At 36.4% G+C, this 22551-nt stretch overlaps 3 protein-coding genes across 4 annotated transcripts; 2 read left to right on the forward strand and 1 right to left on the reverse strand.

The window, feature by feature from the left end:
* Nucleotides 1-287: 287 nt before the first annotated feature.
* Nucleotides 288-9860, reverse strand: LOC140768141 (E3 ubiquitin-protein ligase IPI1-like). 2 transcript variants are annotated; one of them, XM_073108276.1, is made up of 6 exons: nt 9479-9860; nt 6835-7001; nt 5014-5072; nt 1662-1687; nt 1181-1562; nt 288-1099 (listed from the first exon to the last, which is right to left on the reverse strand). In XM_073108276.1, the coding sequence occupies exons 1-6, from the start codon at nt 9630-9632 to the stop codon at nt 613-615; spliced, it is 1275 nt and encodes a 424-aa protein (XP_072964377.1). In that variant the 5' UTR covers nt 9633-9860; the 3' UTR covers nt 288-612. The 2 variants fall into 2 exon arrangements, with proteins under 2 accessions (XP_072964377.1, XP_072964376.1); XM_073108275.1 differs by having other exon boundaries at nt 5014-5075; nt 9479-9859.
* A 1594-nt stretch (nt 9861-11454) lies between these two features.
* Nucleotides 11455-14998, forward strand: LOC140769376 (histone-lysine N-methyltransferase ASHR2). The gene is made up of 2 exons (XM_073110068.1): nt 11455-12629; nt 14653-14998. The coding sequence occupies exon 1, from the start codon at nt 11517-11519 to the stop codon at nt 12606-12608; it is 1092 nt and encodes a 363-aa protein (XP_072966169.1). The 5' UTR covers nt 11455-11516; the 3' UTR covers nt 12609-12629; nt 14653-14998.
* A 927-nt stretch (nt 14999-15925) lies between these two features.
* On the forward strand, nt 15926-21629 carry LOC140768021 (uncharacterized). The gene is made up of 5 exons (XM_073108092.1): nt 15926-16114; nt 16213-16295; nt 17032-17220; nt 21117-21199; nt 21304-21629. Exons 1-4 carry the CDS (start codon nt 15962-15964, stop codon nt 21136-21138), a joined length of 447 nt encoding a protein of 148 aa, XP_072964193.1. The 5' UTR covers nt 15926-15961; the 3' UTR covers nt 21139-21199; nt 21304-21629.
* The last annotated feature ends 922 nt before the right edge of the window (nt 21630-22551 follow it).

Below are 22551 nucleotides of genomic sequence, written 5' to 3' on the forward strand. Positions count from 1 at the left end.
TTAATAACATTAACTTGGAAAAAGATATGTCTGGGATACGTTATATTAACTTTTAGAAAAGATATCGCGTCTGGGATACATTGTTATATTTATCCTTTTCACAATAAATATTGTGAATATAGGTGAACGTATGACGTATGTAGACACCTACTGAAGAGTAGATATCTGACGAGAATTTTCCAATGGCAAGACCTGTAGCAATGCAACCGTTGAAATTTCATTGTCTCACTGTTTCAATAAAATGTAAACATAGGATTTGCCCCTGCACTACAGGAAAGAAGCATGGATTCAGTCCAATGGCAGCAGCAGCAGCAGCCACTAAAAGCACGATTATATTAAATAATAGCCAAACAACAGTTGAGCTCTTCATTCCAGCTCTGTTTTCAGCAACTTATATAATGTATCCGAGAGCAGAACTCATAAAAAGCACAGCCCAACACCAGCTTGCGGTGAATGAATAGGAAATGTTTCAGCATCACCGCGGTCCACACCATAAAATCGCTTACGAAAACTGCCGCAACCATAGTTCCAAAACAAGCGGGTTTATGCAATTCAGAGAATTTACAGAACAAAAAAATTGTCTCGAAGCATCTCAAGTAGCACCCGAGCTTCTCACATGTATGGGGGCATCCGAGGTGGCGGCATGCGTTGATAGATATTCTCCGGACGGCTCTGTGTGACCCGGTCAGTGGCAGCTCTTTGATTGAACCCTCCGGGCTGGGGATTCTGATTAGGATTGAACGGTCCCCACCACTGAGATTCACCTTCAACAGGGATCCATGGTAAGGGGGTGTAGCCTTCTCTACCCCACCCATAGAACCGATCCATATGTCTCCCAATGCTCTCACCATCTTGATGGTTCCTGCTCGATGATCCAGAGAGAGAAAATCCATAGAATCCTCCGCTCTCAGCAGAGGATGAGGCTGCTACAGAAGAAACAAGAGTTAAACCCCTTGGTCTTAACCTTCTTGTGGGAGCCAATAGGTTGACGGATTGCTGATAAAACTGATTTCCAAGGCCACGTGTGTGGCCTCTGACCTCCCCAATTACAGGTGGGCCTAGTGGTGGCACTATGTTGCCTCCGTTGCGTGCAACAGACCTGTGGCGTTCAAAGGGGAGTGTCAGGCATTAAGGAAACATCCCGACTTGTATAGCAACAAATGATGCAAATGACACTAACCCATGAAGAAGAGGATGCGGATGCACGAATGATCCTACTCTCTGCTGGCTGCTGTTATCATTTCTAGATAATCTTACCCCAAATTGTGATGTAGATTGATCTGTATTCCCTGACAAAGGAAAAGAGTGCTGTTGCTGCCAGTTCTGATTTTGCGGCTCAGTGGCAGAAAAAATGTGGGAATTGATCATATCCACATTTGACTGTCCTCCGAGGCCAGTTGGATGCCGATGAAATTGTGCACTCTCAGAAACAGAGTCAGCAGAACCTGAAGGTGCGCGCATGGCATGAGGAAAACCATGCAGAGATAGGTATGGGCAGACATGTGAACTACTTGAAGCATTGGAATGGTCTCCGAATGTGGAATTACCCATGAGCTCATGATCTACAAGCAACAATTGGGGAACAATACAATTAGAAAAATGTATATTACCAATTTGAAAGAGTACTAGAGTTCTTCAATTAATAGAGATATATTGCTTACAAGAATTTTGCTGAGATTCCCCATCCCTGTACACAGAAATATTCGTATGTCAAGGAGAGACACCAAAAGTTGCTAAAATTTGTAGTTGAAACAAACATGTACCATGATTACAATGAAATGTAAACAACAAAACTCAAAGTTGAAATCTGATTTATTTAAACAAAAATAAAAAAGCAATAAATATTTGCATCCAACTTGATACTTTAAACTCCTAACAGACCTCCTCATTGGATAGACACCAGAGACTTTCACTCTGTTGACCAATAAAATAACTCATGAAACTTATAAGGTGAAACTCTATGCTTTAAGTATTTAGTGGCATATTTTTGCCAGAATCAACTGTTTAAGTTCAAAAGCCAAAGTTCAACACAAGAATGTATAGATAAGGTGCAAGGGCAATTACGAAGAACAAATAAGCCACGTACTAAGAACACATTTTCAAATGCCAATATTTATGGTATGGAGCAGGGTTCCAAATATCGGGATTGGGATCGGTCATCGAAAAAACGACATATATCGATCATATTGGCCTGTATTTTAAAATACAGAAAAATATTTCTTTTTCTTCTTACCTTCTTTACCACTCTCTCTCTCTCTCTCTCTCTCTCTCCCATCTCTAATTTCATTCTCACTTCAAAAATTTAAAAAAAAACATACTCCTTAAAACCTTCTCTCTCTCTCTCTTCGACTCCTCCCCTCTCAGATAGTGCCTCTGCCCTCACACTCTATTCTTTCTCTCTCCTAAGCTGATGCTCATCCGACATAGTTCCAGCCTCCATCAACGTTCAGCAAACTTCTCCAACATAGATTTGGCTCCATCAGCCTCTGATGATCCAGAGTATGAATAATAATATCGAGGATCAGGACTAGCTAAAACTAGGAAAGTTGGTATGGAAAACACTAAAAACGAACAAAATCTACAAAATTAGTTGAAATAGTGATAACTTGTTTTAAGATGCACCATCCTTTAAAATTACTCCTGATCATAAAGATAATATCATCCAACTAGTTTCCAAAAAGTATAGGGCCAGCAAAAGCACACTCAGAATCAAAAAGACCTCAATGAACTTCACAAGTTCCACAACTGGCTAGCAACACTGGTGTGGTGTTCCTGGATGAACAATAATTGGAAAAGATGGAATGCCATGAAATAGCCTCAATTTCTGCACGTGCAAAAGTTAAAAATGCAACAGACATGAAAAGAGCCCAAGTATGAAGGAGAAGATAAGATGCAGAGAGGTGTTCCAAATCTGAGATATAGATTTGACTCAATTAGTAATATATTTTACATCTGTGCTTTTAAAAGGAATAGTGTTTGGATATCAAATTTGATGTCATGACACACTGCTACAAACATATTCCTCCACATGCCAATGTTCTGGCCTGAATTGATTTGAGAAAGGAAAAATACATAATTTTGAGATCTTGAATTGACTCAGCAATCAGCATACTATTGCGTAAGTGCATTGTAAACACAGCACCCCCACACGGTTAGTATAGAAGCTAGAAGGGCTTCTTCAATGGCTTTACGTCCACCTATCCACCTACATTCCACCGACCCACACCATCTACCTGTACCTCCTCAACCAATAGCTACAATTTCTCCTTCCCCTTCTCTTCATCAAGTATCCTATCCCCCAACATACCCTTCCCCTATCCCCTATATCTCCCCCCTCTCTTTCATTCTCCCTATTCACTACCTCATTTGTCCATGAAATTAGGCTCCTCCCTCAACATGGCCACCTCTCACAATTCCATCGTATTCCTTTCCTTCATATTTACCACCTAAACCATTATCAATTATCCGTGCCTATCCAAACAAGAACTAAGAAGAGTTACAAACAGTTGTTAGCGACTGAATTAATGTTTATGCCTACCGCAAACAATCACCATGACCTAATGTTTATGCCTAATGCAACAATCTCATATAGTTCCTTATACTAAAAATAACTGAATTGGAATATTATAATGTGCACCAACAGCACGTTGTTGGAACAGCTACTCTTCATTATTTTTACTCACGCACTTGATTTTTCTGAAGTTATGTCGAGCTTGGAAATTTGATCCTTCATATTGCTTACGCACTACCTGCACATTTAGTCGGTAAAGTGTTGAGTCCTTATTTGGTTTTCTCATGAACATCCAATTATGTGTTAGGCATTGAGCCACTGATCTTCTTGTACATATATAATTATGATCTTCTGTGTAGAATATATGAGATGAAAAGCTTATAATAGCTTAGCTTCATGATAACTTTTCTATGGCCATTGGCCAACCATTTTGTTAGTGCTTCTAAATAAAATCAATCTCAGCAGTAGAAGAATGGGCAATTAAATCCTTTAGAAAAGTTCGAAGTGAAGATGGAGAGGATGGGAAATAAATAACTTCGGAGGCTGTTTTTAAGTTTATACTGATAATGGGAAACTACTTTGCATTTCTTTATATTGATAGGATAGCATGCTTAGAAATTAGACTTAGGCAGTATTGAAGTTAAAAGATAGGAAAATGGAGAGAACCAAAAGAATATCCATATACTTCTTGGAAAAGAGTATGGGCAATTAAAACTTTTGAGGCTGATTTAGTTTTAAAGTGAAAATGGAGAACTTGTTTGCAATATTATTTCTAGGATAGGATATCTAGGAAATGCCAATCGATGTTAGGCAAGACTGAAGTTATGATAAGCAAATGGGAAGAGTGAAGGGGACATGCTTATGCTTTTGGTAAACTGACTATATACTCAGGGACCAGAAATTTGGTGAATGCCATTTGCAATTATTCGTGACGGTCAGGTGTTGCATGCACTTTTATTTGGTCTTTCCTAATGTCAAGTGTTTAAAGGTGAAACTTCAAGTATGCTGTGAATCAAGTGAAAGAGAGCTTACCATTTATATATTTGGCCCCAATAGGTATGAGGCTTTGGAGGAGTCAATTCCCTCAATCCTCTCCCTCGCCCGCTCCCTCTCTCCCTCCCTCTCTAACCTTTATTTTGTATCTTTCTAACTTTCAATAAAATATATTAGGGTATGCCCACTTTTCAGAATAAACAAACAAGGTTGTATTATGTGATAGTATTACCATTATTATTAGTAATATAGTAAATCATTACGTTGCTAGTTTGCTACTATTAGATTTTTGACTAACAACTTGAATACCAAAGTAAGTTGTAGTTATATAAATTCATCTACCTTGAATTATTATATATATATATATATAGAACAAGTAGAAATGAATCACGAAAAAGAAAAAATCTACAAAACAGCACATTTATCTACAAAACTGTTGTATTACAACCAAAACAATGTTGCCCTGGATAACAAAAGTAAGAGAAATAGTAGTTGAGAATTAGGCTTACTCAAACAATGATGCTAATTGTGTAAACCCACGGAATGGACACCACTGGAATCCAAAAGGCTGCTGCAAAATAGTATTTCAATGTTTACAACATTAACCAGTACGCAAAATGTGGCAGTATATTGATGACATGAAATAAATACTCTCCATTTATAAGCTTGTCTGGTAAAGCATAAATTTTTCTTGTTGCAGAACAGTGGCTGCCCATAGGCAGTCAGCAAAGCACATGTCGCCATGGAGCATGCTGACACTTACAATTAGTTCATCTTCACATGCTTCAGCAACAAGTACATTGGGAATATAAGAGTTTGCTAAAACTGCTAAATCACCAAAATAAAACTTCCCTAAAACAGAAAAAAATGCTAATTTAAATGCCTAAAGGGTGGAATTTGACCAAAAAACGTGACAGCTATCACACCTCTTCGCATATCCCATCTCCCAATCAAGTTCCGTCCAATTCTGAGTCAGTTTGAATTCCAACACTGATTAGCTATTCCTAATCTGCCTCAAAAGTGAACACCACCACCATCACATCTCCACCCCAAGCAAACCATGTTGCAATGCCCAAAAAGTTCCTAAAGGTCCTAGTGCATCCCTTTTCATTGTATAACCAAAATTATGTTTTGCTTGGCTATAAATTCCAGAAATCAAGTTTATCTGAACTAGTCACCACCTACTATGGTTTCCTGTTGTGTCTTTCTACAAGTAAGCATGGCAACTATGCATTAGAGGGGCTACTTATGCTCAAGAATGATATTGGCACAAATAAGATTATATTTCTCAACATTTATACACTTATATATATATAACAATTCAAATTGCATACATACTATGTGTACATGTTTGTATATATATGTTTGTCATGCACATGTGTTAACAAGACTTGTCGTGTCAAGGTAGGATGTTGTGACGACATCCCAGTGGCATAGCACAATGTAGGCATCGGAATTATGTACCATATTGTTGGCAAGATCATTGCTGAAGAAAAGGTCTTGCAAGTGATGGTTGGCCCAAATAACTCAATGGTCACAACATAAGAACATGGTAACAAGGCCCATCCAAGAATCCCTTGGATTTGTAGGAAGACTTAGTTAAGAAAGAAGATGGTTCATTTATTCCTTGGAAAGAAGTTCATAATAGTGTATCAATGGGAATGCCATTCACATGTAATTGTGATTGTTATCAATCTCCATGCTGTCAGTTTTTAAAAGGGATGGATGATATGCTAAATTAATGACTACCCTAGGTAAAGTTGAAATAGTGAATTTTTCCTTACTTCTTCCACCCTTGTAAAGTGAGGGATGACTGATGAGATACAGAGATAGTGTAGGCAAGGGAATAATAGCCAAAACATCTCTCAATCTTCTCGGCAGCTACACAACCTCCTTATCCCTTACCATGGCAAGAGATCAGATGGTAAGAACCCCGATAAGATAGGATGCTCAGCCTTTTCCATCGTAGAGAGGAAAAAAAGTTGTTTCATTGCTATTTGCCAATAAAGGATCCATTAGTCGCATATGAAGGAAAACTATCGTGCAATTAAACATGGCAACCAATTCTAACACAAAGTATTGCATTAGCAAAATGCAATATCATCATAAGCTTGTGCACAGCTATATTATTGTCTAAACATGTATTTTGAGTTTTGTAGACTAAACACAAAACTAGTGAACTTTCCATAATGCAAGGTGTAGCATGAACATTGATCCTTCATCAAGTTTATAAATATGGTTCAGTAATTCGTGGCTTCGTGCATATAAAGAACAGTATCAAGAAGAGTTCCACATATGTAGAAATAATTCATCATGTGTATAATATTTACCAGCTCAGAATAGCCAAGATCATAGAACTCTTCACTCATCCATCCATCAATATCAAAATCGGCAGATGAGCGATGTCCATTTGCAAAAAGCCAACGACCTTTCTCAACTGTCCGGCAATTTGGGCACTGCATAACTCCCTTTGCATTAAATGCAGAACCTATGCAATCTGAAAATATAATAGATACACACCAGAGGTAAAATAGATAGAGTAGACAAGCAAAACTTCAGTAACATTGAAAAATAATGTTTCAGGAAACAAATAAATACATTTATAAAAAACAAAATAGTAAAATTCCAATAGGCAAAAGAAGAATTTTCTGCAAAGTAAGCCATAGAAGGTGGTCAAATCAGCAAGTTCCAAGACATTGAAGATAAATATTGAAAATAATCATGTACTGATCAAACTGCAAAAATATTGGAAGAAAGTAGAAACAACTCAGTAAATGCAAAGCCAATGAAATCTGAAGCAGCGTAAACTTTGAGATATAATTCTAAACATGCTTAGAGATACCGAAGTAATGAAGATGACAAAGGGCACAACCTCTTAGGTCCAAGGGCAATCCTCACTGTCATAACAAATGGTGCCCTCATAATGCAATAAACCAAGGATTTCACTCTACAATAACATTCTATTTAGTTCAAGATTTCTAGACTAGTTACAAATTAACCCTTTTCATCAATCAGCTTAACATATGCAACATACATGTACTGTTAACTTCAAATGTTGACACTAGAGGATTTAAAATATCCCATGAAGGATCAATAAATTAGCAATGATCTTAAATTCAATTAGTTTAAGCTCTAGAGTAATTAATGCTTTCTTCCTCTTCTTTTATGACCACCTCCTCCGCCATCAATGTGCATGAGAGAGACCTAATGTGGCCTAGGGACGAGGAAGCATGCCGATTTGGAAAAAAATGTGGTACTTAGATTCATTCACCCTAAGGAGAAAAAAATATGGCCTCTGTAAATCTCTCTAACTCTAAGTACTATTTTCGTATTAGCATGACTTGATAGATAAAAAAGATTGAAGATAACCACCAAGCCATAGGGGAACGAAAATCAAACCCACACAAATTATTGGAGACAAAAGAAGCGTGGAATCCACCACAAAAGAGAGAAAAAGAGAGTAGGAGAAAATGAGTAGGAGAAGAGGGAGGAAAAAGAGAAGAGGGATAAATATGAAATTCTACACAACATATTATTTCTCAAATTTCCATCTTTCTTTTTTAGAATTCTCATCACCTCTATATATACGGATTTTATTCAGATCTTTCATAATCTAATATACAATTAAACTAGGACTCTTTTAACTTAAAAAGTAATCAAATCTTAACAAAATTACCTCAAAACAAACTAACAATCAAATATCCTAGATTTTTAGGAGTTTTAAGCAAATTGGACACTCTAAAATCAACTCTAATTTTTTAAATAAAAAATATATCAGAAAATAAAAAATAAATGAAAATCTAATTCCCATCAAGACCATAAATGAAAATCAAATCTAGTTTGTCTCCATTCTATTATTAAAGACTACAGTTCTACAAACTCAGGGTTAACTTTACTCCCAGACTTACTTTCCCTTTCTAGATGACGATGCTAAACTCCATTGCCATAATGAGGTCTTGTATCATTTAGAAACCTCCGCTTGAGAATGAAGTTACAGAGAACATCTTTAATTGAGCGGTGATCAATTATTTATAGAGATTTGAATTGCAATAGCACCATTCAAATTAAAAAAATGGCAAGCTACAAAATGTGCTCACTTAATCACAAGACTCACAATGATTGGGATGTGGTGCAATTCCTAGAATGGCAAGCTAAAAACTGCGCTTATATTTAATAAGTCACAAGATTCACAATTATTGGGACATGGTGCAATTCCTAGAGCTCCATCAGTTTCATCAGTGAATCTATTTGTTTTTAATGTCCTATTAGATTTTTAAAAAAAGATAACCCTCCATTCAAGCAAATAATGGAATGAACATGTGCCACAATAATGCCATTCTTCTCCAAAGAAAAAAGTGACATCCTTGTATCACCTTACTGATCGACATCATTCAACAAGATGCGCCCTTTGTATGCAGCCAATCTGCAATGGCTTCTCAAACTCCACACTCAATTTTCTTGCTAGCTAGGTTCCACCAGCCACAAGCAGTTCAGTGGAATAACTCAACTAGCGGAATATCTAGTTCAAGATAAGAAGCTCTAAATTAGGTGATATATCGCCAACTCTCAAGTCCCAGCAAGTTTCATATCTCCTTCATAATAAGAAAACCCAGCCCCCACCTAGCAAGACCGATTTCTCACACCGGCTAACCTGATCTAGAAAATCATCTATAAGCCAGCTCAAGTAATTCCTACCACAATTGCATCAAAAACCTAGCTCGCACAGGCTACCTATCAGGTATTTACACATGAACTACAATTACTACTGCAATCTACTAAGCTACAAAAGAAAAGGGAAAATAGCAAAATTCTTCAAAAAGGTAAGAAATTTGTCAGAAACAAAAACCATCATTGCATAAGAACAGATCTAATTACAGTACGATCGAGGGCACTAAAAATTTCAAATTTTCCAAGCAGCACCTGCGGGCAGATCGGATTCCGCCATGTACGATGAGAGAAAGAGGGAGCGCTTACCTAGATGGAATTCGTGTCCACATTTGAGCTTGGCGATCGATCTATCCCCTCGATTCAGCACGAGATCGAGGCAGATCGAGCATGCGGCGGCGGCCGCCTTGCCCTCCGGCGACGAATCCGGCTTCTCGAGATCCATCGCCTCCAATCCACTCATCGATCGCCTCCGCTTCCGGAAGAACCCTAAAATCCTCGATCCGGTCCAGATTCCGCCATGAAACCGAGAATTGAAATCCAAGAAAGGAGGAGAAAGGGAGGGATTGAGAGACCGAGAAGAAAGGCTGGATGGATGCACGAAGCGTGGGCGTTGGGAGTCGGACAGATGCAGAGAATGAGATTTGGGTGTAATAATAATGCACCTTCCTTTTTCTATCCCCCCCCCTAGATTTCGATGGCCTTTTCTTTCTGGATTAGTTTATAAGCTTTTTTCCTATTCACCCCTCTGAATCTCTTATTTATCCATATGCCCTTTCTTACTTACTTTGTTGATATATGAATCAATCGATTACTGTGATATTTTAATTCGCACTAATATTTCTCATAAACCAAAATTACGGCAAAGTCCTATTGGAAAAACTTAATAACATCCTGTCCTTTTTTGCTTATTTCACTAAAAGGGCAGAGTGTTTTAGAAGCAGAGGAAATTTAGGGAGTTGGGGATATTCACCGAAATTAGTTAAATTCCGGGTCTTAAATGAGAAACTTTTTCTTGATATTTGTAAGAATTCTTTTAATTTTCACGAATACCACCCGGTCAATTTTGGCAACCACAAGTAAAGATCCAGACTATTTACAATCTTATTTTTGCCCTTGTAATTTTAAAATGGGGAATAGAAATAAGGTGTTAAAAAGAAAAAGAAACACAAGGGTTAACAAAATATGTGATTTAAGAAGGAGATAAATGCAAAATAATTTTAAAAAAAATCCACAGTTTAGTTGAGAGCTGCTGGTAGACTTTCTTAGCTGGTACCTGAAAAATGATTGTAGAAGTCATTAGATAGTATATCTAGGGCTGTCAAAATAATCTAGACTAAGCCCCAAATTTAATTAGTTAATTTTATTTTATAATTTTAATTTTTAAAAAATTAAATTAATTAAATATAAAAAAATATTTAGTTACTGAATCAGTTTAGTTTAGAGTACTGAATCAATCAGAAGATCTAAACTCAAAGCAAACAAATAATCTCAAATAAGTTGAAATTAATTTCAAATATAAGGTCATAGGTTGGCTCGATAAAACTCAATTTATATTTATTAACAAATATTATGAACAATAAATAAGACTTAATTAATTTATTTATTTAATTTGATTTTATAATACTATCTTATTTAGTAAAAATGACATTGATTTAGTTAGGTAGAAATAATCCTAAAATAAATCTCACACGATTAAGCAAATAGACATAGCAATGATAAAATAATAATATTGAGTACATAATAATGCACACGCTAATACTATGTTCTCGTTTACTCTTTAAATAACAGTGGAATATGTATAACTATTATAATTTTTAATATCAGAATGAGAGAGCTAATACTAATATAAATGAAATCAGAGTGTTTTATAATTATTTAAATAATGACCCAAAATTATTTTCGAAAGTAAACATCAATATTTAAATAAATAAATTTATCAAATATACACTCCTTCATTTCTGATGCATTTATTTATAAAATTATTAATATAAAATTATTTCTGACACTATTGAATATTAATCATATTCTAACAATCTCGATATATATTTTTCTAATCATATATTATTATTTTTTAAATATAATAATATTAAGAGGACCTATCAACTGATCTAATAAATAATATACAAAGAAAAATATTATATTATATTAATTAATAAATATAGAAGTGCACCAGTCTCTCTCATGGACCTATAAAATCCTGGCCGGACCTCTATCGGACTGGGCCGGGCCAAAGTAGAACCACTTGGCAGAGAGAGAGAGAGAGAGAGAGAGAGAGAGAGAGAGAGAGAGAGAGAGAGAGAGAGAGAGAGTAAAACCCTCGTTCTCACCTGGAGTGTCCACCCAAATGGCGACTTCATCGAACCCACCACCTTCTCCTCCTCCTCCATTACAACTCACATCCCTCCCCGGCCGCGGCCGCGCCCTAATCACCAGCCGCGCCATTAATCCCGGCGAAGTCCTCCTCACCTCCTCCCCGCTCCTCCTCTACCCTTCCTCCTTCTCCTCCCTCTCTTCCTTCTGCTCTCGCTGTTCCCGCTCCCTCCCCTCCGCCCCTCTCCCTTGCCCGTCCTGCCATCTCGCCCTCTTCTGCTCCCCTTCCTGTCTCTCCCTCTCCCACCCCCACCTCCTCTGCCGCTTCCTCCTCCAGAACCCTAACCGAATCCATCCCAATGAGCAAGAGCTCCTCTTCCTCCTCTCCGCCTACTCCCTTCCTCCCCCCTCCTTCGGCCTCCTCCTCTCCCTCCACGGCCACTCCTCGTCCTCCCATCGAGAGGAATCCTTCGCCATCCACTCTTGTCTCTCTTCTCTCCTACTCAACTATTCCATTCCTTCCACTTTCTCCCCTGAACTCACCGCCGAGCTTCTTGCCAGGGATAGGACCAATTCATTCGCTCTCATGGAGCCGTTCCGTGAGGATGATCCCGATTCCCACTTCAAAATCCGCGCTTACGGGGTTTACCCGGACGCGGCTTTCTTTAACCATGATTGCCTCCCGAATGCTTGCCGGTTCGACTACGTTGATGACCGGAATGCGGACATTATCGTTCGGGCGATACATGAGATCCCGGAAGGGCGGGAGGTGTGCATTAGCTACTTCCCGGTGAATTGGACTTTTAAGGAGAGGCAGAGGAGGTTGTTGGAGGATTATGGATTTCGGTGCGAGTGTGATAGGTGTAGAGTGGAGAGTGAGTGGAAGGAGGATGAGATGGAGGAGGACGAGGAGGATAACAATGGCGATTTCCCGCACGCTTATTTCTTTGTGAGGTTTATGTGCGATAGGGAGAATTGCGGAGGGACTTTGGCTCCATTGCCACCATCACCGGATGGTATGGTGTCGGATGTGATGGAGTGCAATGTGTGCGGAAGGATGAGGAAGGAGGAAGATGTTGATGAGGACGATGATGTGGATGGTGATGAAGATATGCTTGATGAGTGAAGTTGAATGCTGGCTTTCTGAGTATGAGATCTCTATTTCCTTTTCCTTGCCTGCATAGTCTAATTTTATTTGGAGATTCATGGGTTCTTTGTGTGAAATGTTTATGAACTGAAAATGTAGTTGCTTTTCTATCATGAAGTGTAAATTAAGATGGAACTTAATTCATGTTTCAAAGTCAAAGGCGATAGTAAGGAAGGATGAGGACAAAAGAAAGTGAAAATGAGAAACATATATTAGGATAATAAGTTACATCAAATTTTCCAATTCTTTACTCAGGTTTAAGTAAACTTGATATTTTGATGATACAGGTTCTTTGTTTTCCCTTCTCATGTGGATGGTTCCGGATTTGCTATGAATCCACATTTTTTACATCACCAAGATGATCCTGGTGGCCAAGTTGAATTTGAGCCTCCAACTTGATATTTTGTGCATTCACATGATTTTGGTGGTGTTTTGTAGTCATGTCAGAAGTTAGTAATTTCTGTCGTATGACTTTAACAAGCTCGACCATTTATAGTATGCACATTATTACAAACTATCACTCAAAACTCGAAAGCAGTGTAGTGTAATAAGGCATAGGAACATGAGCTTAAATATTAGGTTACATCTTGTGAAAGCTAGTTGTAGGAGTCTCTTATTCTTACAACTATTGGCTTAGTCTATGGATACTAGCTTTCCCTAAGCTTTGGATGATTAGTACTCACCGAAAGGATATCAGGAGATGCATGGAAAGGAAATGAAGTTTCCTTATATCATTGGATAATAATCAAACAGCTGCTTTCAAAATATAAATTTAGTAAGGAGTAAAGAAGCTAGAATACAGGATCATTAGACCAACAATTGATGGGCTTCATGTGCTTCTCTAACCTCTATAATACAAGTCTGAAACAATTTACTGAAGAGCTATACTTTATGTTTTGGTCCGTTATCTTGCTTACTTACAAAAACGAAAAGCTTATTTCATTACTTCTATTGTTGACTGTGCAACCTTCTTTGCTATTAACCTCCCATAGGAAGAAGGCATAAAACAAATACATCTGATATTCCTTATTTCGATGATCACTTCTTCAAGGCCTGCACACTTAGTCGACTGTTTGTTTCTTTAACTTCTATTGCAACTTCTCATTGAGATAGATTTAAGTAGCCACAGTTCTATCATGATTCATATTTCAACATGTCAAGGATATATTCTTACCAAAATGATTAGATATTGACAGAGAGCACCTACTTCTTTTGACATCGGCACAGGTTTTTTTATGCCTCTAATGATTGGAGTGGAAAAAAGCAGAGTTGGGGTGTTTATACTTTTGTAGAGATTTTTGACTGAATTGGAACCTTACAGGTTACCATCACAATGATGGATTCCTGATGATAACTAGCCAAAGTTACAGAGCCTTAATATGTAGTCTCGTATTGATAATATTCACTTTGCATTATTCTATGATTTGTATCTTTATGTATATTCTCGTAAAATGTTGATAGGCATTTAATACCTTTGCTCTTCATTAACATTTCTTAGCAAAACTGAACTGCAAATCTGGTTGTTCTCATTTGAATGACATAATAGAACACATGGTTAATTTTGAAGCTGCTTGTTCTAAATAGAGAGTGAATAATCAGTACTACAAACAGGAAAAAATAGTTTTAACTTTTTTAGGTCACTTTGGCAGCTTTAGATTTTGGTCACTTAGATGCAGAAGAATACTGCATGACTTGGAGTTGGCATCCTGTAAAATTCCATTCTACTGATTTATCTAGATTGGTTTTCAGCTTTAGTAAGCAGCAAATTATTTATACCCAGTCGCCAGTCATGGTTTAAAGCCAGTAAAATGTAAAGATATTATAAGGCATGTACCATCATACCAGGTTGCCATAGATCGTATTAGCTGTTGCCATGTTTTTATTTTAATATGCCTATCTAATTGAAATCTCACTTGTCCCGATTGTTTTGTTGCTTGTCTTGCATTCCTACTAAGATGTCATCATACAGTTTGAACTTCCTATCTTTCTGAGCTAATATTTGCTGGTGTTCATTTCGATTCAGGGCAATCTGCAACTTAAGTGTATCTTGTGATATTTAGCTCGCTACAGTTGGAAACTGGGAGATCGACACACTTCTATCGAGAAATGGAGATTGACGTAGTCTTGGAGTAAGAAGCAGCAGCTCTGCTATAGAAACTAAATGGGTCCGAAAGATTGCGAATTGCATGATATTTGTTGTACTGAAGCATCTGTGTAGTTTCAAAGAGTAACCTAGCAGAAGTTAAGTCAACCTTTATTTATAGGATTTCTTGATCCCCCTTCTCTTTCATGTGTTTAGGAATCAATTCGTATTGGCAGACTGCATTGTAGTAAACTTGTCTTAATGGATGAACTTGCTTTCTCGGTCATTTCGTTTCTTTTTGGTTCAATTTCATGTGCTATTGTTGCTTCCTCGCATAAGTACGCAAGAGCTTAATAGTTTCTCAAAACTCTTACTTATTGTTTAAGTCTTACCAGTTTATATAAACTGAGGTCATAAATTCAAATCTTTTGTAGCTTATTTTTCATGCGATCTTAGAACTGCCACAATGCAGTTCTAGTTCCGAATATCAAATCAGAAAATGGACCACTGGTTTATAGTGATTAAATATCAACTTAAATTTCTAGCTCCTTTTATTTTTTTACATTTATGAGAAAAATAAGCTATACGTAAATTTGATATTAAAAACAAAGGCACAAAATTACAGTGGGTGTCCACCTGACATCCCACAGAGGTTTTTTTATTTTATTTTATCAAAATAGATTATCTTTTAAAATTATTATCAAATGGGGGGTTTAAATCCTGATAATTATTTTTTTAACTATTAAAAAAATAAATTTAAATAAATTTATATACATCAAACTTTGAATGTTTTAGTATCCAACAAAGATTAACACTTTTTACTTAGAAATAGAAAGCCTATTAGTTGAGAAGTATGAGGGGGTAATTTATTTCGCTAAAAATAAATTAAAAAAAAAGCTAGTTTAGTTAAAAACTCAAGAAAATCTACCAACTCAAATAGACAGAAATCAGGAGATTCCTTAATACTGTGACTAATTCTGATGCCTTTATCCTTCGATAAATGGTTTTATTAAAAAGAAAATTGGAACTTCTTTTGTGCTACAATTCTTCATCATTTATTCCTAAAAACTTGACTACCAAAAATAAAAAATAAAAAAAAGGAATAAAGCGGAGTTAAATTATCCATAATTTGGGAAAATAAAAAAAAATAAAAAAGAAATTCGATTCCAAGTTTTTCTAAAGCGTCCCTCCTCTTCCCTCCCTGCGTCCCTTTCTTCTCAGTGGTTAGGTTAGAGTTTAAGATTAGGTGATGCTTCCCCGGAGATCATCTGCGGGTCCTGGAAGAAGCCCTGGCATTCCCCCTCCTTTCTTCCAGTTCCAATCACCACCACCACCGCAAGAAGCCGGCGAAGGAGAGGAAGCGGAAGCCCTCTCGATCTCCGACCAGAGAACTCTCTATCTCGTCCGTACCTCTCTATCTCTTCTTCTTCACTTTGTAATTTCCCCCTCCATCTCCGATTTTTTTTTCTTCTTATTGGAGACAAATCTTACCACAAGCAGGTCAATATATTCATCGCCAACACCGCTCGGTTCCTTAATTCCTTCTCCGCCCTTTGCGAAGACAAGCTCGCCCACCTCCACAGGTATCACCGACTCCTCTATCTGCTACACCATCCGATTTTAGTTGTATTACTCTAATGGTTTCTTTAGCTCTTTCATGGGTAGTAAAGCATTTGAAGATAGTTATTCCTTGAGAGCTACCAAATGAATCGCTTACTCCTTTTTTTTTTTTACCAAAAAATTGCATTTATTCCTCTTGTTGATTAATCTTCCACACTGTAAGTTGTATTTAATTGAGATTGAAAGCAAAAGGTGTAAACTTTCCATCTAAATATGCATATTACATCATGAAGAAAGTTCACGGTGCAAGTTGCCAGAGGATATGCCATTAAATCTCCCATTTCAGTAGTCGTGCTAATTATCTTAATTGGATTGCTAAGTAAAACACGCACTTAAGCCACCACATTGCGATTTATCAACACATGACGGCAGTCATGAGTTGGATTATCCTATAGATATTAAGAATGAAATTTGGTAGATTTCCTATCAAACTGTTATATGTACAAGACCTGGGTGCCCATTTTTTGAGACTGTCGGCATAGTTCTTCAATATATATATTAGAGAGAGCTAGTCTTTCATCTAGTCTATAGCCTACAGGCTCATGATCGATAAAAACATAACTTTCTAGGCTTTAAAAAGAAATGCACACTGTACTGGCTGAAAATTAAATGTCGAAACTAGACAATTGCTTTATGATTACTTTACCATTTTGTATACTTTTGTTTGTGGTGGCTGACCAATTTGGATGACTTGTTCAGGAGAATAGTAAGATTAGATGCATCCCTTACCCTTCTAGAGGCAAAGATCAGGAGCGTGTGTCTCTATCAAGACATTGACAAAGCAAGTGGCTTAAATCCTATAGCTTCATCCAAACAACATACGACATTGAATCTACAGCCACATTATAAAACTTTTGATCCAGCATCTGGACCGGGTGAATCTTCAGGGTTAGTATGCTTCTCTTCATCTGCCATTATTTTCTCTGCAAATTGTGCCACTTCACCTATTGAGCATGAAGAAATAAGCACCATTTCTCTCTAGATTCAGAGTAAATATCCTTTGTCACAACATTGTAAGCAACAAAAAGTTGTCCGAAAGATATAAGTGGACTGAGAAAAATATGAATTGTAGAAGTAGAGCTTGTGAAAATTCATCATCGTTCCAATTCATTAAGGTTGCTTCCTCCAATATTTCAGGCTTTTCAAATACCTTTTAGATGAAATGCATTTAGGTAATTTTGAGCTTTAAGTTCTCTACTTGCTCTTCTACTCTTGGTGCAAGCGCTTCTGTGTAAGTCTAATGACTTCTCAGGGTTTCCCTGTGAATTTTATATTTGTCTTTATGTATTATCTTCTTCCATTAGGTTTGTCAATACCTAAGTTCATTGGTTATTTTTTGGTTGGAGAGGCTTCATTTGCCATATGCCATTATCCTTTAACTTTAGATTAGATTTGTTAGCATCAAGATGCATATAATCTAATAGATAATTCATGTTCACTCATTGTTCATAATACCACCTTCATGTATGAATATTTGGGACAATTGGGTTAACTGGAAGTAGAACAAGGTTGGACATTATCCTTCCAGACTAGATATTCTAAGCTGCCATGATATGTATTTTGAGCTTGAAGTGGAATATGTATACATATTCAAAACTTCTAAGTCTGATACATATGCTAGTCTTATTGGTATATGATATGGATTCTGTTTTTCCATCCAAATTTAGATTCCTGTGTCATAGATTTAAGATATTCAGACACTATAAATACAAAATAATACCTCAACAATACCAGCGTTTTCAGAACAAACACCTTCCTCTAGAGCCATATGATCTGAAATATTACATGAGTTCTCACAAAAAAAAAGGAAGAAGTAATACTACTTGAGTTATTTGCAACCATTTAGTAGTGTGGATTGTTCGATAGTTGAATCAAGGTTTGAAGATCTAAATATCTAATACATAAATGGTTGGTCATCAGATGTTGGTTTGAATAACATAATCTTTTGTACCATGATGGATAATGGAATCTCCATTATGGATTAGTATAACATCAGTCTATCCCAGGATTCATAAGATACTCGATCCCAGTATAGAAAGTTGGCACCTGTGAAGCACTTGTGCTCACACTTGTCTGGGGCTTACCCAAGATATGCAGATTTGGTTTCCATGATCCATGAGGATAAATATCTTCATGAGACTTGCATTCTTTTTATCTCTTATTAACTAGGTAAAAATTCGCTATAAGTCTGTTCTAGTATTTTGTTGGAGTAGCTTATCTTGAAACTCGGATATGCTTTTGCAAGCTTACTGTCTCTTAGAGAGTGAAAGTAAAACACATCTGGGGTGCAACCAACTTGATATTTTGTGCATTCACATGATTCAGGTGGTGTTGTTTAGTCATGTCAGAAGTTAGTAAATTCTGTCATATGACTTTAACAACCTCAACCATTTAGACGTTAGAGTATGAACATTATTATAAAACTATCACTCAAAACTCGAAAGCAGTGTAGTGTAATAAGGCGTAGGAACATGAGCTTAAATATTAGGTTACATCTTGTGAAAGCTAGTTGTAGGAGTCTCTTATTCTTACAACTATCGGCTTAGTCTATGATACTAGCTTTCCCTAAGCTTTGGATGATTAGTACTCACCGAAAGGATATCAGGAGATGCATGGAAAGGAAATGAAGTTTCCTTATATCATTAAAATAATAATCAAACAGCTGCTTTCAAAATATAAATTTAGTAAGGAGTAAAGAAGCTAGAATACAGGATCATTAGACCAACAATTGATGGGATTCATGTGCTTCTCTAACCTCTATAATACAAGTCTGAAACAATTTACTGAAGCGCTATACTTTATGTTTTGGTCCCTTATCTTGCTTACTTACAGAAATGAAAAGCTTATTTCATTACTTCTATTGTTGACTGTGCAACCTTCTCTACTATTAACCTCCCATAGGAAGAAGGCATAAAACAAATACATCTGATATTCCTTATTGGATGGTCACTTCTTCAAGGCCTGCATACTTAGTCGACTGCTTGTTTATTTTAACTTCTATTGCAATTCTCATTGAGATATATTTAAGTAGCCACAGTTCTATCATGGTTCATATTTCAACATGTCAAGGACTCAAGGACATATTCTTACCAAAATGCTTAGATATTGATAGAGAGAATGACTACTCCTTGTGGCATCAACACTGGCTTTTTATGCCTGATGATTGTAGTGGAAAAAGGGAGAATTGGGGTATTGTATAATGCATGACCATCACTTGCCATTAATTGGGAATCTGGATATATTGATCCTAGTTACTGTATGACAGGTGCATGTTTGGATGAAAAATACTGTCTTATTGAAACCCTAATTCATTTGTCATCTACAACCCAATTATAAATCAGCTCACTCGTTTGATTTATTGGTTGACAATGCTTTTTCTTAACAATACTTTTGTAGAAATTTTTGACTGAATTGGAACCTTACCAGTTACCATCACAATGGTGGATTCCTGATAATAACTAACCAAAGTTACAGAGCCTTAATATGTAGTCTTGTATTGATAATATTCAGTTTGCATTGTTGTATGATTTGTATCTTTATGTATATTCTCATAAAATGTTGATAATCATATAATACCTTTTGCCTTCCTAACCATTTCTTAGCAAAACTAGACTGCAGACTCCAGTTCTGCTTGTTCTCATTTGAATGACATAATAAAACACTTGGTGGTCAATTTTGAAGCTACTTGTTCTAAATAGAGATTGAAGAATCAGTACTACTAACAGGAAAAAGAGTTTTAACTGTGTTAGGTCACTTTGGCAGCTTTAGATTTTGTTCACGTAGATGCAGAAGAATACTGCATGATTTGGCATCCTGTATACTTCTTTTCCACTGATTTAGTTCGATTGGTTTTCAGCTGTAGCAAGCAGCACATGATTAAGTTAGATTTGTTTTCAGCTTTAGAAAGCAGCAAATTATTTATACTCAGTCATCAGTCATGGTTTTAAGCCAGTAAAATGTAAAGATATTATAAAGCATATACCATCATACCAGGTTGCCATGAACCGTAAAGATATTATAAAGCATATACCTTCCTCTAGAGCCATATGATCTGAAAAATTACTTGAGTTATCACCGAAAAAAAAAGAAGAAAAAGGAATGAGAAATACTACTTGAGTTATTTGCATTTATTTAGTAGTGTGGACTGTTCGATAGTTGAATCATGGTTTAAAGATCTAATTATCTAATACAGAAATGGTTGGTGATCAGATGTTGGTTCGTGTAATATAATCTTTTGTACCATGATGGATCATGGAATGCCCATTATGGATTATTATAATATCAGTCTATTCCAGGGTTAATTGGATACTCGATCCCAGTACGGAAAGTTGGCACCTGAAGCACTTGTGTTCACACTTGTCTGGGGCTTACCCAAGATATGCAGATTGGTTTTCCATGACCCATGAGGATAAATATCTTTATGAGACTCGCATTCTTTGTATCTCTTAAAGTCTTATCAACTAGGTAAAATTCTCCATAAGTCTATTCTAGCATTTTGTTGGAGTAGCTTATCTTGAAACTCAGCCAGATATGCTTTTGTAAGCTTACTGTCTCTTAGGGAGCAAAAGTAAAACACATTTAGGTTGCAAGTGATGGATAATCTCATTGTTCTGTATGGATATGGCTATTATGTGAAAAAAGAAAACCCCTTAAAGCTGCATTATGAAGTTCTGTTTGATGAATATTTTATTTCTTGCTTCTTTCGTGCTTCAAGCCATTTGAGTTATGTTGTATAATCTTGTTTCACAATTGGGGCTGAACTTGACAACATGGGATTATATCAGGGCAACTGCTTGCGGTGAGTGAACATGTTCTGTATCATTTGCATGCAGTGAACACTTCGACTGAATCAGTACTTGTCAAGAAGGTACGCATCTATTGCTTTTCTTTTACCCGAGTTCCTGTATCTTCTACCTCTCCCGTTTCTGTCAACCTCTACTGACACTCAAATGATTTCATTTTCTGTTTCAGTCGGTAAGGATCATAATCTGTTGGTGGATTCTCCACTTGAGAATTTTGGAGCTGGTAGCTCTCAGATCACACAATTCATTCTTTCTTCAACGAAAATAGTTGTTAAATGTACTACTCACTCATATACCGTTGCGAGATGCAGCACAACTCCTAAACCTGCAGTTATTTTATTGTTTATCATACCAGATTCTGTAAAGATATACGAATATACTCAGTGAAACAAAAGAACTTTCAGAAAGGCGCTTTTGTAGACAATTATTTTGATCCTGCTGAATGCTGATACATGTTTATTAGTCCAGATATCAAAAATAAATCATTATACATTGGAAAGCTGCTCAGAATTATTTTTTCCAGAAAGTAGTTTGGCTCAGCTTTTTGGATCAACATTGAAGCAAAGTTGTGGAAAACACTTTTCAAGGGAAAACTTTATACTTCATCTACTCTTATCTCCTAGAGGTGAAGCTTTTAGATACTTTATTCTTTTGAATCAATGGCAGGGCTGATCTGAAACTATAAACATGTGGGCTATTTAAAACCACAGCATGAGCTTCAAAAGTGTCCAAAAGAGAGTGTTGTTGCAAGTCTGAGTTAAATTAAGAGTGTGTTTAATAAATTAGCAGATAGAAAATTGAGTTCAATAAAATGACCGATTTTAATAAAGCGACTCTACGCTTTAGAAGAAAAAAATAAGTCAACTTAGTCATTCCTTTAATTTATTTTCTATAATTAAACATTAAAACTAGAGGCTTTTAGAAGACTAAATAATTCCTAATAGAGAGAGAAGGATGAGGAAAGGGAAAGTATTTCACAATCTGAGTAAAAGTCAAATTCCAAGTAAGCTAATGTGAGAGCTGGAACTCCTAAATCAATTAATTTCATGCAAAGGTGTGAATCGAGATTGAATCCAGCTATCTCTATTTCACCCATCAAATGAATGGATCTTGAGCTTGCTATCTCAACAAAGAGCATTGCTACAAAAATATATTTCACTATATATTTACTATCATTTATTAATACACATAGTAAATAATAAAACAATTTAAATTTGATTAAATATTTTGGTTTAATTTTATTTAGTGTAGAACATCCGAGATTTGATTTAAGTTTGATTCGAGCTAGATTTAAAACGAGCTTAATTTGAGCTTGAATTAAGCTTGATTTTAAATAGATTTGGATATGCTCGAATTGAATCTGATCAATTAAGGCTTGAAACTAATTTCAATCCAACCTCGAATAGGGTTGGACTCT

This window comes from Typha angustifolia, chromosome 10, assembly GCF_048772165.1.
Source record: "Typha angustifolia cultivar Huaian chromosome 10, ASM4877216v1, whole genome shotgun sequence".
NCBI classification, from domain to species: domain Eukaryota; kingdom Viridiplantae; phylum Streptophyta; class Magnoliopsida; order Poales; family Typhaceae; genus Typha; species Typha angustifolia.

Coding starts and splice junctions, on each gene's coding strand:
- LOC140769376 (XM_073110068.1), top strand. CDS start 11,517: ATGGCGACTTCATCGAACCCACCACCTTCTCCTCCTCCTCCATTACAA.
- LOC140768021 (XM_073108092.1), top strand. CDS start 15,962: ATGCTTCCCCGGAGATCATCTGCGGGTCCTGGAAGAAGCCCTGGCATT. Junction 16,115..16,212: donor ACCAGAGAACTCTCTATCTC/GTCCGTACCTCT, acceptor TACCACAAGCAG/GTCAATATATTCATCGCCAA. Junction 17,221..21,116: donor GGACCGGGTGAATCTTCAGG/GTTAGTATGCTT, acceptor GGATTATATCAG/GGCAACTGCTTGCGGTGAGT.
- LOC140768141 (XM_073108275.1), bottom strand. CDS start 9,632: ATGAGTGGATTGGAGGCGATGGATCTCGAGAAGCCGGATTCGTCGCCG. Junction 7,002..9,478: donor TGGACACGAATTCCATCTAG/GTAAGCGCTCCC, acceptor TTATATTTTCAG/ATTGCATAGGTTCTGCATTT. Junction 5,076..6,834: donor ATCTTGGCTATTCTGAGCTG/GTAAATATTATA, acceptor ACTATTTTGCAG/CAGCCTTTTGGATTCCAGTG.